This window comes from Anser anser (genome assembly GCF_964211835.1).
Source record: "Anser anser genome assembly, chromosome: 2".
NCBI classification, from domain to species: Eukaryota; Metazoa; Chordata; class Aves; order Anseriformes; family Anatidae; genus Anser; species Anser anser.
In genome coordinates this window covers 59487607-59503573 of record NC_139721.1, presented here as the reverse complement: position 1 = coordinate 59503573, position 15967 = coordinate 59487607, and the positions used below count along the sequence as shown (strand labels likewise).

General features: G+C 35.4%; 1 protein-coding gene across 4 annotated transcripts in view; it reads left to right on the top strand.

Annotated features, from left to right (window-relative positions):
- Positions 1-15967, top strand: part of CD226 (CD226 molecule) — a 56318-nt gene that overhangs the window by 19245 nt on the left and 21106 nt on the right. For all 4 annotated transcript variants that reach the window (XR_014579798.1, XM_083824240.1, XM_083824241.1 and 1 more), the window contains one exon: positions 410-742. Coding sequence is in view for 3 of the 4 variants with exons in the window: in XM_083824240.1 (XP_083680366.1) it covers positions 410-742 (333 nt within the window). In the remaining variant the exon portion in view is untranslated. The remainder of the gene's footprint in view (positions 1-409; positions 743-15967) is intronic.

Genomic DNA, 15967 nt, shown 5'->3' with positions numbered 1-15967 from the left:
TCTTTTCTTTTCTTTTCTTTTCTTTTCTTTTCTTTTCTTTTCTTTTCTTTTCTTTTCTTTTCTTTTCTTTTCTTTTCTTTTCTTTTCTTTTCTTTTCTTTTCTTTTCTTTTTTCTTTTTTCTTTTTTCTTTTTTCTTTTTTCTTTTTTCTTTTTTCTTTTTTCTTTTTTCTTTCAACATCATGACAGATATGATCATAATTAACAAATGTGTTATTGTGTGGTTTGGGCAAATGTTAACCGTTCAATAATTTTCACAAAATTATACTTTCTGGGGTTAGACTTTATTTTTAGTGAGCATTTTTTTTCAGAGTTTTGCTTTTGGAATTGTCAAAGTAATTTCTGAGTTTTACTATAATATCAATTTTCCACAATGTTAATAGTGAAACTAAACATCTGTGCATGTTTTAGCCCATGCAGAAAGAAGGTTTGTGGATTCAACTGTAAAGCTTTCTGAGAAGATGAAACTGGAATGCATATATCCAAAAAAAGCTGTGATAATCCAGACATCCTGGATGAAACATAATGTAACTTATAAAGAAAATATAGCTGTCTTGCATGCAAACTATGGCATACATATTGAAGACAAATACAAAGGAAGAATATATTTTGAAAATGCTTCCAGGGAAGACAAGTCCTTATCTTTCATCAAGAGCACTTTGGAAGATGTTGGTCTTTATTTTTGCTCCATTGCATCTTACCCAGATGGAACTTGGGAAAAGGTAATAGAAATTATTCAGCCAGGTAAGAATCTCTCTCTCTCTCTCTCCCTCTCTCTCTCTCTTCTTATTTTAATTTCTGTTATATGCAAAACAGAAATCTATGCCAATTTAGGGCATATCTGGTGCTGTATTTTTCTTTTCAATTATTCTTCACATAGAAATGGAGTAACTTAGGGGAAAATGACATGTCAGAAAAGAATTAAATTACTTTGACAAAAGGTCATTTTAGGAGAAGTGGGAAGTAGGGAGTGGAACTTGAGGAGCCAGACAGATGTTAGAGCAGCCATGTGTTACATGCCAGACTTCAGGTACTAATGGTCATTGCAACAGTAATATTTCCATTGTAACAGGGTTCTCTTAGCATTTCAATCAACTACAGGATCTCTTCAGAGGATGAAATTACACCTTATAATGACTCATGGAGGGTAATGTATTTTTATCATTATGTTCCACAGTGAGGGTACCCCTTGTCTCAAAACTAGGGTTGGTTTTTTCTAGTAGCTCCTCTCTGGTTGTTTTTTTCAGGGAAAAAAATAAATAATAATAAACATTTAGGAATGGTGTGGCAACAAAAGAAAGGGAAGTAGGGAAGATTAAATGAAGAAAAATGACCTTTTCTTCAAAAGGAGAGTGTTCAAAGGTGGAAAAGGGAAGAAGGAAAGAAAAGATCCGCTTATGCCCATGTACTTTCTGTGCAGCTGCCCATGTACTTTCCAAAGGCTCTCTAATTACCTGACCACTCATCCTATTTGATTTCCTTTCTAATTCTATGAGTAACGGTAGAAAGAACCCCTTTTCAAGTATTTTTCCATGCATGCCTGTTCAGTATTAGCCACTTTACAACTCTGATGTAAGGTACAAAGATTCCCTGATGATAAGAGCTGAACTGTAATCATTAAGTCCTTAGAAAATCATTACACACAAATGATAGAACACTCTTCAGAAAGCAACTGATTTTGGTTATTGGTTTATTGATTTGGTACAGTGAAAGTAGAAAGAGTCTGTATCTCTTTCCCATCCTCCAGAGTAAAAATAGATTTCATTCAATATTTTATTGTGTTTCACAGCTGGGAAAGAATGAGTTGAAAGAGAAATTTAGTTCCTACCATTTGAAAGATGAGAAGATTAAAAATAAGAATTCTCCTTGCCTGATCCCTCTGTGTCTTTCTTTCAACTTTATTTTCCCTGCACTTGTATTATTTCATTGTTATAATGAAGTGGTGGACCTGGCTCTTGTAGTAGAAATCTAATTTTAAAAATTTTGAAGCTAGATTGTTCCTGCCTTCAACATTGAGGACTTCTGAAACTTGATTTTAGCCAATAATTTTGGTGATGGAATGGGAATCCAGATCTGTCTTCCTACATATGATAGCTTTCTATCTGTAAAAATGGCCACGTATCAAAGCAGAAACTAAGCCACACACAAATTATTGGCCTCACATCAAAAAAAAAAAAAAAAATTCTACCTCTTCTGAATTACATAATTACATAAGGTAACTGAAATGATTTTCCCTGTTATAGCCCACTTAGCATACCCACATAATTCAATCATTCACATGTAGAGGAAATGTGCATCTTGTTAAAGTTTTAAGCAGGGTCCCTCAGTACAGGCTTGCGATCCAGGTCAGAGCTCCTTAACTGTGTTTCCTTTGGTAACATCTCTGAATGTTTGCTTCACTCTGGTGACTTTTTGTTACATAAAGGAATAACATTATTGAAGTAATATCTCCAAATTTCTGTGCCTGTGGCAGTTCATTTAGTGCACAATATTAGTGCAACTCTGGGCATTAGATATATATACTTTTTAGTTGCTTTAATAAGCCAAGATCTGGAGATCCAGATTGTTATTTACTAAAAGGAATAGGCAAACTAGATCTCTTATGAGGCTCTGTTCAACCTGAGTGCTGGCAGTGCTGAGCCTTTCTTCATGCTGGATTGATTTACTACCGAATCCTAAAAGTTAAATGCAGTAGAAGTCTGAAAGCTCTTTTTTTTTTTTTTTTTTTTTTTTTTCTGGTCAAAGCAGTACTGACCTCAGCTGTTTTTTTTTCTGAATGTATAGGCTAGCATTAATCTCAAAGGATTCAAGAAACAAGGCAGTGAGTTTCCTGTGGGATATTACCCTTCAGTCTAGCACTTCAATTTGGTAATCCACTTACGGATTTCAGCACACTGAAAATGAAACAAAAAGTGGATCTGTTATCAGTTACATTTTTTTTTTTTTTTTAAATGATAATGCAGGATACAGTATTTGGTATGTAAGATTTCTCTCCTGGGTTAAGCACTTTAAAATACAAAGCTGACCTCCCCTTTCTCAAGTATGTCTATTTAATCCTGATACAGAGAAAGAAAATAATGTTGAATAGAAATTAATCCTTTTCCATTTAAAGGATCAAGGTTTCTAAGAACAGGAACAATCAATCCTGTTCAGTTCCTGATGGATGTGCATAAACAAGATCTTTACATTCACTGATCAAAAGAGAATGAAGAGTATCACCAGAGAAGAAGAAATATTGCAACTATACTGCAAATTAAATATGTTATTAAAAACAGAGCTTGGAGATTTTTTTTTTTTTTAATGTAGTGGTTATAGTGAAGTGTTATTACTCAGACTTTATCTACATTTTACTTACTCATTCAACAGTAATAAATATCTTAAATTCATTGGATGAGATTTTGTTTTGGCTTAATCAACAGTAAGCTTCAATTTCACTTCCATACAGCCAGTATTTTAGCTTGCTGCTGACACTAGAAGTATAATTTTTCTTCTCTGTCTTCCAGTCGGTAAAATTAGGGCATTGCTGTTCATCTTTAAAGTTTTTGTATTCTCCACCAGAGAATTTAAGAGACTGTTGAGAAATCTAAGTGTTTGTCTCATACATGCACTGGACATAAATGTTTTGTTGGATGAATGTACACTATTAAATAGTTAAGGTCCTGGTAAATGAGGTGTTTTTTTTAAGGAATTTTATATTTTCTGGTATACAGAAATCTGGCCAACGTATTAGAAAAATCTTTTTATAGGTGGTTAGAACTGCTTTTGAATTTCACTGTTCTCTCTGGTTAGGATTTATAATTTATTGATTCCCAATAAACATTATTTTTCAGAAAAACACTAATTTGCCTGCACTACCCCAGATAAATGAACAGCTCACTGTAAAATCTATTTCTTCTGTTTACAACACTTAATCAACAAACCTTTTAATAGACTAAATTTATTTATTTATTTAGGGAATTGCATGATGCCTAGTGTTTTGTAATTTATTGTTTTAGTTTTAAAGATCCATTGGCTAAGCTAAAGTTGTTGCTGCCTTTAAAAGGATGCAACTTTTAAATTTCAAAATTCAACATTTCAACATTCACAGCAAAATTTAAGCTTCCTTTGGTACATTAGCACAGATGAATTAAACTGATATTATTAAGGTTTTTATGTCAATCAAAACTGAAGTTTAGTTTAGAATTTTTGTTCTACCTGGGCATTGAGAAGTTTCAGGATTTGTCTATACTGACTGTGGGGGACACAGATTTTCCTGCCTATCTTAAATAGGTAAGTATGCCAATGTTCTATTTGCGGCACAGATCTCAATGAAAATTGGCAACAGAATATAAACATAGAATATATGATCGAATTTCCACTGAGTGGAAATAAATGGAAATAATTACAAATGGCATTATAGTCATGATGGAGTTTCTTAACTAGATTAAAGTATGAAGTAAAATGTTCTGCACATGGTAATCATATCTGCTGTCAGTTATGTAAATTTGGATAAAGTATATTGGATTAACTTTTGCTGGCTTGTGAAAAAATGAATGCTTCTGCACTCAAACAGTTCAAAGTTGCTCTAGCGCTTCATTACTGTTAGTTAACAGAGGTCATGAGTCTGATTCTGCTTTCCCATATTCCTTGTATACAATTTTTAAAAATTGTGAATAGAAAGTGAGTAAAATCGGCATGATTCTGATTTGTCAACATTTTTCATTTGCATAGTAGGAAGGATCAAGTACTAATGCTCAATGAATAAATATGTCAGTATCTATTACAGTACTATCTCTAGATCCATCCACACAGAAATGTTAATAGGCCCCTGACACATAAGACCAATCAGATAGAAAGGTTTGGGGATCACGACTTGCTTTTAAAGAAAGAAGTTTAGCATTTGAAAAACTTTAAGCAAGTTTCTTTTTATGATTATTTTGACATCTCTACTTCTTTCTCTTTAGCTTAAAGGTGTTTTTATAAATCAAAATTCCATAATTGTTACAATTTCTCATATAATTAAAGATGCTATTAAGTGAATTAAAGGGCACAACAGTTTAGCATTGTGAGAGAGTTAACAAGAGAGAAACTCTTATTTAGGACTCTGTTCTTGGATTACTCTCTGGACACAGAACACCAGTTCATCCCACTGTGAAGCTAGTGAACTAGCTTCATTTTCAATCAGGGAAAAAAAATGAAAAGTGAGAAAAGTTTAATTTTTTGATTGGGAATGACTGAGTTGTCACAAGGACCTGAAATCCTAGGACACAGAGGAGGTTATAGTTCTCATTACAGAGGTCTTTTCCCAGTGCACTATCCTCATTGTATCACTGACAGATGGAAGACCCTAAAATTGGTGATAAATCACCACTTAGATCAATTTTTTGATATAATTGTTGTAGTAAGTGATTTATTATTATTATTGTTGTTGTTGATGATGATGTTATTATTGTTATTATTATTACTAGATGTCATTTCAAAGCAGTCCTGGAACTATTTTAGGTGATAAAATAAAAATGTTAGGACATATTTTTTTCTTTCTGCCTTAAATTTTGGCTAAGATTTCCTATGACATTCATGAAATACATGAGAAAGAACTCTCCCTGGCTGCACAATGTTGTTTTTGCTTTCTTTGTTGTTAGTTACTCAGAGATACAGACAGAAAAGCAATAATAGTTAGGGCATAACAACTTCACATATTATATAGGTACAGGATATTTTTACAAATAAATGCAATGCTGAAATTCTGTAACATAATTGCACAGAACTTGAGAGTACATTCTGCCACTACTACACATGAATATATTGGCTAAGAATAGTCTAGTTATCCCACAGGAAGATATTTGCCAGCTGTGTGAATATAGCGCTTCTTTTATCCTGTAGTGTAAGCATACATCCAATGGTTTTCAGAACAGAATTCAAGAGCTTTTTTCTCTTAATATTCCTATATTTTTATGAGTCACGCCACTCCTACACTAAACAAATGTAACCCATACTTTCAGAGATAACTCCTTCTACAATTTTTAAAAAGGTGTAAAGATTGTGTAGGAATGGTCATTAAACACAATATTTCACCTTAATGAACAGTTTAAGGGCAATCCGTAGTTCTTTATATATAGCTCTTAGACATATATGGCTGAAGACTGATTTTAAGTACCATATATAATGTGAGGAATAGACAGTGAAGTCACTACTAATGGAAGAAACATTAGAGTTGAAGACATACAGGGATTGCTGAGTACCAAAATGACGTTATTTCATATGTTTACTGCCCAGAAGAGAAAGCATTTAAGCTGATGATTTTTGTAATTTTACTTGTAGATAAAAGAAAGTTGAGGGAGTGGTGTACACTACTAATCCATTGGTCAGGTGTGTAAAGAGTTACATGTTTGACTGTGATCTCCGAAGGCCATGTTAAAATACCACAATGCTCAGTTGGCAAGCTGACCAAAATTAAAATAAATAAAACAAAACAAAACAAAACAAAATAAAATAAAATAAAATAAAATAAAATAAAATAAAATAATTGCCAGTCTTGTGCCTAACTGTAGGAAAGAGGCAGCAGGAATTCTGAAATCTTTCTTTTCTTTTTTCCTTTTCCTTTTCCTTTTCCTTTTCCTTTTTTTCCTTTTCCTTTTCCTTTTCCTTTTCCTTTTCCTTTTCCTTTTCCTTTTCCTTTTCCTTTTCCTTTTCCTTTTCCTTTTCCTTTTCCTTTTCCTTTTCCTTTTCCTTTTCCTTTTCCTTTTCCTTTTCCGTTTCCTTCTTTCCTTTCCTTCTTTCCTTTTCCCCCTTTTTTCCCATTTCCCTTCCCTTCCCTTCCCTTCCCTTCCCTTCCCTTCCCTTCCCTTCCCTTCCCTTCCCTTCCCTTCCCTTCCCCCTTCCCCCTTCCCCCTTCCCCCTTCCCCCTTCCCCCTTCCCCCTTTCTTGTTCTTTTGATGATAAAACTTTGCTGTTTTCAGAGAAAGGAGACATTCCCAATTCCAATCTCTGTCACTTTGGAATTAATAATTGGATAGTTTTAATTTACAAAAGGATTGAAGGAGGAGTTGTCAAAATTCCATCTTTGTATTATATCTTTTGTCTTTTCCTGGTTTGTCCAAATATTTCCTCATCTACAGACACCTGGGACATTGATCTATTTGTTTAGGTGATCCTTTGGCAGACCTGTCTTCAGTCCTTTGGTTCTTCTCTCTTCAGTTCATCAGTACAACAGTTACACATCTATGAAGGGATTTTTTAAAGTTTTATGAAAGTATCAATTCACAGAAAATGATTTTGAGGAATTATTCTGGCCTCTTATATTATTTATTCAACAGAAATGAAGGTCTGCTCCTATCATCCTGTCTTGCATATCTGCCTTTAAGTTCTTCGTTATGTCTGTTCTTTTTCAGCTATTCTTGTCCCCATGGAGCATTATCATGAAGATATATAAACAGGAAATGTTAAGACAATATCAATAGATAATTGTTTGGTTCAAACACATTATTTCCTTAGTATTTTCACATCAAGATCTTAAGAATTCTAAAAAGCTGAAGTGTATTTGTGTCTTGTTCCCAACCTAAATTAGCAATAATTTACATTTAAAACATCGTCCAGGTACAATATTTTGTTGAACCTATTGGGTTAAATATAGGCTTGCTACTTAAAACTTTTTTCCTACTGCACTCCAAAATCCGTGATGTTTGTTGAAGGCCCATAATATGCCATTACTACTTGGTTATAGTTTTGGACCATCATTGCCAATGATGTTAATCTTGCCCTTTTCTGTATTACAATTGTGAAAGTACGAGATTTTTTTTTTTTAATTTTTTATTTTTTTTGGATGCAGCTCAGTGCAATACTATCCACATTACCAAAACACTGTATTGATTACACTTACATGACTACAAACTATCCTCTGATTCATTCTGCCTTGAGAAATATTAATAAGTACACCTAGCTTTGTGTGATTTATACATCCTTCAGAGCCACATGGCCTTGTTAGTACTTCGTCCTCTAGGTACCATTGCATCAAAATGTAACAATCCCTGGACTGAAGGTATTTAAGTTTCCATTGATTGTGTAACCATTATTTATTATTTATCTTGTGCATTTTAAAGTTAACAGAGATCATAGAATATACTGAGTTGGAAGGGACCCAAAAGGTTCTTTGAGTTAAACTCCTGGCTCCACACAGGAGCACCTGAAAATTAAACCATGTGTCTGAGAGCATTGTTGAAATGCTTCTTGAACACTGACAGGCTTGATATCATGACCATTTTCCTGAAGAACCTGTTTTATTGCCCAGCCACACTCTCAGTGAAGAACCTTTTCCTAATATCCAATCTAAACTTCACCTGACGCAGCTTCGTACTATTCCCTAGTGTCCTATCTCTTGTCACCAGAGCTTGTCATGTCAGCTTGTCACTCTTTTCCAAGCTGAACAAACCAAGTGACCTCAGCTGCTTCTCATAAGCCATGCTCTCTAGACCCTTCACCATCTCTGTTGCCTTCCTTTGGACAAATTTTAATAGTTTTACATGCTTATATTTTGGTGCCCGAAACTGCACATAATACTCAAGGTGAGGCTGTACCAGTGCACAGTAGGGCAGGACAATCACTTCTTTCAACTGGTTAGCTATACTGTAGTTAATGTACCCCAGGATACAGTTGGCCCTTTGGGTGTCAGAAGACATTGTTGAATCATACTGAGTCAACCGAAATCCCTATATCCTCCTCTACAGGGCTGCACTCTGGCCACTTTTTCCCCAACCTATATGAACACCCAGGACTACATCACCCCAGGTGCAGAATCCAGCACTTATTACATTTCATATGGTTGGTGAATGCCCAGATCTAAATCTATCAATAGCTCTCTGTAGGGCCTCTACCCTGATCTATCTATGACAATCTGATATTTTTCCACTCGTATGCACTATGTCTATGCTACACATCTAGATAGAAAGTCAAAAGTCTTCATCAGAAAAAAAGTGATATATAAAATGAAAATTGATATATAAAATGAAAGCTACCATACAACTGTCAGACCAATGTTGTATGTTAATTTACAAAAAGAGTGGATATACTTAAAATTACCTGGAATGTTTCTGTTCTGTGTTTATTTTCCTTTCAAATCTGTTGAATCTGAACAAGAATTTCTGAATATTTTGAATCTTAAGTTTGTTTTCTCATTAGCTTTATTTCAGTTAGTTGATAAAATATTACTAGTTTGACTTAAAAAGTGATGATATTCTTTAATGGGAAATATTCTTTTGATATTCCTAACTTTTACATCTTGTAATGTTAATTATGCATAGTTGCATGATTGTTTTTATTGTTAAACTGTTTGAAATTATTTTTTTTTCTTAAATTTATGAGTAAATTTTTGTTTCAGTTAGTTACTGGCAATGGATCATTTGCTCAGGGGATGTGTTTTGCTAGTAACTTTGAATAAGAATGGAAGTTCATTAATAGGGTGTTTAAATGCCAGATGTACCATGAAGTACTCCCATACTTTAAATATAGTGATCAACCTCTTCTGTGACAGCAGAGACAGCTTTTCTATTCTTAGCTAGTGTGGTGATATCCATGCCACTCAGCACTTACTTCTATATTAATGGTCTTCTGCCTGCCAAAAGGAGTACGTTATATAGATTTTTTTTCAAGTCCCTATTCACCTGAAATAGCTTGCTTTCTATTTATCTCTGTCTCAATTTAGATTGTGATTCATAGGTCTACAGTGAAAAATTATCATCCCTTTAAAGCAGATGGAAACAAGAACTAATCCTGAGGGATCTTCATTCCTCAGCTCTTAGACTCTGAGATCCCCAGACCAAGAACTATGTTTGTATTTTACACAGTGTCAACCACATTGTCAGCACTTAATTAAAAAGAAAGAGGATGGAGCCAAGGGAAGCTGCGTTTTCCACACCTCTGCTGTGGTTATTGACATGTTAAATACTGCTTTTCTTTGTTTTTATCTTCTCTGAAGAACTAAGGGCTGGATGCCCCTTCAGTAAAAAAGGCTAGAAAAAACAAACAAACAAACAAACAAACCAAAACAACAACAACAAAACACACACACACACACAAAAACACTTCTTTGGAGTAGAGTGGAAGGAAAAGCTTCCCTTCCAAAGGAAAAGCTTTGATCAAAAGGAATTACAGAACAGTGGAAAATTCAGGCTGGAAGAGACATTGCACATTCACCCCATCCATCTCTGTATTCTGAGGAAGAATATCTGAATAATCTCTAACCAATTCCCATACTGGAAATTTATGCATAATATTCTTGCATAGTCATTCTAGTGCTTAACCAGTCTTGCAGTGAGATTTTTTTTCCCCATTACATCTAACCTAGATATCTCTTGTTTAATATTGAGCTCATTCATTATAGTCCTTCCCTTTGAAAACTAAAAGGAAGGCTCTCTTATTGTCAGAATTCAGTCATCTCTTCGTACTAAACAAACAGTTAAGTGTTATACTTAGATCACGATTCTTAATTTCACCACTCTGGTGCTCATTAGAATTGTCTCCAATTTGTATATTACCTTATTAAAATAAGATAGCTAGAATGTTCCATCTAAGGCCTTAACATTGCTAAATGAAGCAGAATAATTTCTTCTTTGTCTTACATATGTACATGATTTATATAGATGATAAAAATAATCTTTTGGAAACTGATTTTGATTCTATCAAGCTAGCAATCAATTATAACATCCAGACCCTTTTACTCAAGACTGTTTTATTATTATTATTATTATTATTATTATTATTATTATTATTATATCCTCTGCTCTGCTCTGCTCTGCTCTGCTCTGCTCTGCTCTGCTCTCCTCTCCTCCCCTCCCCTCCCCTCCCCTCCCCTCCCCTCCCCTCCCCTCCCCTCCCCTCCCCTCCTCTTTCTCCTTACCATTTTGAATGTCTGGTTGTTTTTTAAAACTAGTAGTAGTACTCTTACTTACTATGTTTTTATCAGAATGTACAATCTTAAGGAAAAATGATAACATTCATTACCTATGAGGAGTGGTGTGCTTTTAACAAAATAAGATACTTTTGAAGAGTTGTTTTATCCATTCCCTGTGAGCATTGTTTTAATGAACATATATTGCATGTTGGCTGGATACTATAGTTATTAACTGACCTGCTGCTGTATGATAATTTGGGGATGAGTCTCACTTCTTATCTGTTCACCTGCTGACAAAACTTGCTGTCTGGGGAGGTTTAATGCTTACTAGATCTTGACTCAGTTGTTGCAGAGAAATTGCCAAGGCTTTCTCTGTCATCAGACTCCTACCCTCAGCTGCTCTTCCACACAGGCACCAACAACATGGCAAGAAGAGACCAGGCATGACTACATGGTGCTGGATGTGGTGGTCAAGGACATGCATGGCTTAGGTGGTGTCTTGATCCTGCAGATGAAGGGAAAAGCCCCGAGAGGGAGGGAGGGTTTTCTGTGGACCTGATGCATAGCTAGTGTTGACAACAGTGTTGGCTTTTATCACCATGGACCCTTTTTGATGATCAAGGACTGTTAGGAAGAGACAGGATCCAACTGAGCAAGTGGGGAAAAAACATCTTTGCCAACAGGCTGTGCAGCCCCAAACTGATGAGGGGATCTTTAACAGGAATGACAGGAAAGAGAGATGACAACCCACAAATGAGCAAGGCGTTGGACTGGGTTGACAAGGCAGAAGGATGACTACCCTAAATGTATGCACAAAAATAAGGAAATGCTGAGGGGCAGCACTGGGGGGAAACTCACACTTTTCTATAAATCAGAATGACCTTATGAAATGTTCGTACACCAGTGCACATAGCAGGGGGAACAAACAAGGAATCTGAACTATGTGTGCAGTTGTAGGACTAAGATTTCGTTGGGATCACAGAGAAGTGGTGGGATGGCTCACATGACTCAAGTGCTGCGATAGATGGATATGGGTTCTTTAGGAAGTACAGGCCAGGTTAGTCTAACACTCTGTTTGAGGGTTATTTATGTGAGAAAACACGGGGAATGCAGGAAGTTCTGTCTAGGGTGGATGACAAGCCATCTGAGAGATAATGGGCCAGGATTAGTAAGCAGACCAACATGGGTGATGCTGTGATGGGTGTCTGCTACCAACATACTTCTGAGGAATAAGTAGATGAGGCCTCCTTCAAACTGCATCCTGCCATTTTCTGGTCCTCATGGGAGTATTAAACTGCCTGGTATCTATGGAGGGGCAACACAGAAGAGCACAAACATTTCTGGAGGTTTCTGGAATACATTGATGATAAATTCCTCCCACAGGTGATTAAGTAGCTGGTGAGAGGAGGCAGTCTGCTGAACCTCAGACTTACAGAAAAAGATGAACTTGTGGTCATGATGATCAAAGGCAACATTTTCTGCAGTGACCATGTGGTGGTGGAGTTCATGATCCCATTTAAAAGTGTTAAAAGTAAAAAAGCAGGATCACAACTCTGGGCTTCAGAAGACCAGACTTTGGTCTATTCAGAGATCTGCTTAGAAGAATCCAATGGGTAATGGAGAAAAGAGGGCTGGGGGAGATCTTGCTGATTTTTAAGTATAGCTTCTTCTAACATTCCATTCAGACAAGCAGGAATTGAGCAAAAATGCCAGATGGCCTGCACGGGTGAACAAGAAGATCCCAACTAAACTGAAGCATAAAAAAAGAGCATAGAAGAAACGGAAGCAGTGGCAGGTAACATGGCAGGAACCTTAGAAGATTGTCCAAGCACACAGGGATGCAATTAGGAAAGGAAAACCAACCTGAAATTGAATCTAGAGGATTTCTTTTTCAAGTATTCCCCTGCCTCTGTAAGCCAAGAATACTTCATTTTCCCAGCTACTAATCCCCAATTCTATGCCACTGCAGGAATCACTGTGAATTTCAACTTAATTATCATTTCAATTATCTCTGGTATCAGCAATTACTTCTGTGACACCCAGATCTAGATCCAAGAGTTTTATGACTTTGGGGTTTATTTCTACAAGTGTAAATGTGATGGATGAAATTTTGAGGTAATGGAATTTGGAAATCACTATAGGATGCAATTGCAGTGGAAAATAGAAAGTGAACAGTGACAGCCTTAAAACATTTGAAATTAAGGAGATATAGTAATAATTTATATAGGACAGACAATAATATTTTATTTGGAGAAATACATGTTAAGTTATGGAATGAATAGAGGTAGGTGAAAAGCAGAAGGTAAATGGAATTACAGATTCAGGTAATTAAACTTACAAAATACTTTGACGGAAATTATTGAGAGGTGATTAATATTTTAAGCTCTGAATTTTTCCCATCTGTAGAACCTCTTTCTACTACTTATATTTCTAATGATGAACTTTTCTTTCAGCTGGCCTGTCAGACAGGGAATATAATTTATAACTTACTAAAAACAAAAAGAAATGGAAATATTCAAAGTAGAACATTGATGATATATTGATTTCTTTTATTTTTCTTGCTTGGTACCAAACTGTCTAACAAACTTATTGTGAAATACTTCACTACAGTTTCAGTTCATGAAACAATCCATTAAAAGTAATAAATATGTTCTGAGGTGCAGGGAAACAATGACAACAACAAACACACAACAAACAAACAGAAAAAAAATCCTGTACATCTTCATGTTGTGCTCCAGGGCATTATAATGCTTATGAGGCTGTATATACGCTGTCCATTGACTTAACCCCTTTGACTTTCCCCCCTGAGAAACATCAGAGGGAATATATTTGAAAATACATTTGTTCTTAGGAGCCACTTTACCTTTTCACACCCTTTCCCTTCCTCTCTCCTCTGCCTTTTCTGCCCTATATGACTTAAAATGTGATGTCCTCTGTTCTATGGGAGATATGAGCAGGGAGACACAAAATACACACATGCACATGCGTGCATGCACGTACACACACACACACATACACACACAGACAGGTGTTGTGACACACAGTTTCCCAGCATAATATTTATTTTCATCCACAATGAGAAAATATGGATCATTAACAATAAGTGAAGGCTGAGCACAGTATCCTATGCCATTTCTAGACATTCATTGAACTGCTATTGTGGGCAAATTCCCTTAACTCTGAACTGATGAAATTCCTGGAGAAGACAAAAATCTGAAATTCTGACCTCTTATAGCTTCAAGACCTCCTGCAGTCAAGTCCTATGATAATGCATTTTATATTCTTTTCATATGATTTATTTCCCAACAATCAAATTTTTCCTTGCTCAGAAATGTTTGTACCTACTGTACTCTCTCTCTCTCCTTCTCTTTGGCTTCTTCCTTTCTTTGCATTTCAGGTAGCTAAAGTTCAGTTTAAAAGAGTAAAATAACAACAAATGGTGGTGCAATATATGCAGACAAACTGGAATTGGCAGATGAATTAAAATCATGTGCTGTTTTCATGTTCATGCAGAATTAATAATTGGTACAGACAGATTCACCAAATTGTCACAATATAACAACTTAAAGGTATGTCTTAAAAGTATAGGGCTATAAATACCTTCCTCTTAACTTCTGCAACCTGAATAACTCGCTGTTGGAAAAATTCTTTTCAAACATGTTACTAGTGCTGTTTTTTGAGTCCGATTGTAGAACTGGTACTGGTAGCTCATAAGAAATTAAGATCTTTATTGGCCCAACTTATATAATAGCTATGCATCCACATTTCCCTGCTTCATCCAAAAACAGACAAAACCATTTTTTAAAGACTCCACAAAATTACATGGTATGTGCATGCAAGATGTTAGTTTGGGAGCTAAATGCAATTCCAAATCTAGCCTATTCTGAAAGGGTGAAAGGGTCACTCTTGAAATATTTTCTAATCTGAAAGTTGATTTTCTTGTTGCTAGAAAGCCCTGGAGAAAGTTCATCTTCAGAAAATTTTGAGACTCTTTTTCATCTGCAATTTATTTTGTCACTTCCTCTTAGCAGAGGAAGACAACTCCTCTAGTACATAAACCAACCTTCAGCAAACCTGGGAATCTCTCTCTGCCATAGAGCTAAGTTAGCTTTGCTGTTTTGAAAAATCTGTTAAGGTCATTTGTTATTTCTGATGGATAATATTCCTTCCTAAGGGTGGCTTACTCTGAAGATAGTTCTGTTATCATCAGTCTGAGTGATATGAGCTTGTCCTGACTTTGAGGTACCTCGGAGCACATAGAAAATACCCGTGTGCTGGGATGGTTGAAGGCATGCTGTAACTCACCATGTTAATTTCTCGTCATTGTGTACACTGGCCCACTGGCCTGCAGCAGCTAGTGTAACTCTGTATAACACCTCCACTGGCGGTGCTTAACCACAGAAAAGCAAAAAACATGCAAAGTCAGAAAAATGCCTAAGTCCTTCAGTACATTTTATTTTACTCAGCTGATGTTGCAGTACAAATGCTGAAGTGTGATTTTTTATTTTTTGTTTATTTATTTCTATTTTTTAAAATATGGTTTTAAATCAGAAAGAATTTACGAAATATTTCTGTAGTCCGGAGTGAAACTCTGGAACCTTGCATAAGATTTAAAATCTGGAACTGGTGAAACTCACGATGAATGGTAATTAAAATGTCACATATACTGACTTTAAAAATGATTAATCTAGCTGAAAACAAGTCGAAATATTTAAGTAACTTTCCAGTGAAGAAACACCTCTAGCTCGAGACCAAAAGAATGAAAAAACAAAACAAAACAAAAACAAAAACAATACCAGAAGTGGATAGGACAGGAACCAAAAATAGAAAATCTGAAATTTTCTAGCCAAAAGAATGAAGACCAGGCTTTTACGTAACATTTATTTTGATTTTTAGTTCCCTGCTGTAAGGAAAAAAAATACAGAATTATTTTATTTTCCCTTCAAAATGGAATCCTGAACTTAATCAATTTCTCTGTTGCAGAATTTCTTTTCAGTTTCTTGATCCTTTAAATCCTAGGAAGTTGGTTTGCACTCATTTATACCTCTATATATCTGAGATTTACTTTCCAAGAAATATATTGAAATATTATGCTTTTAAAAATA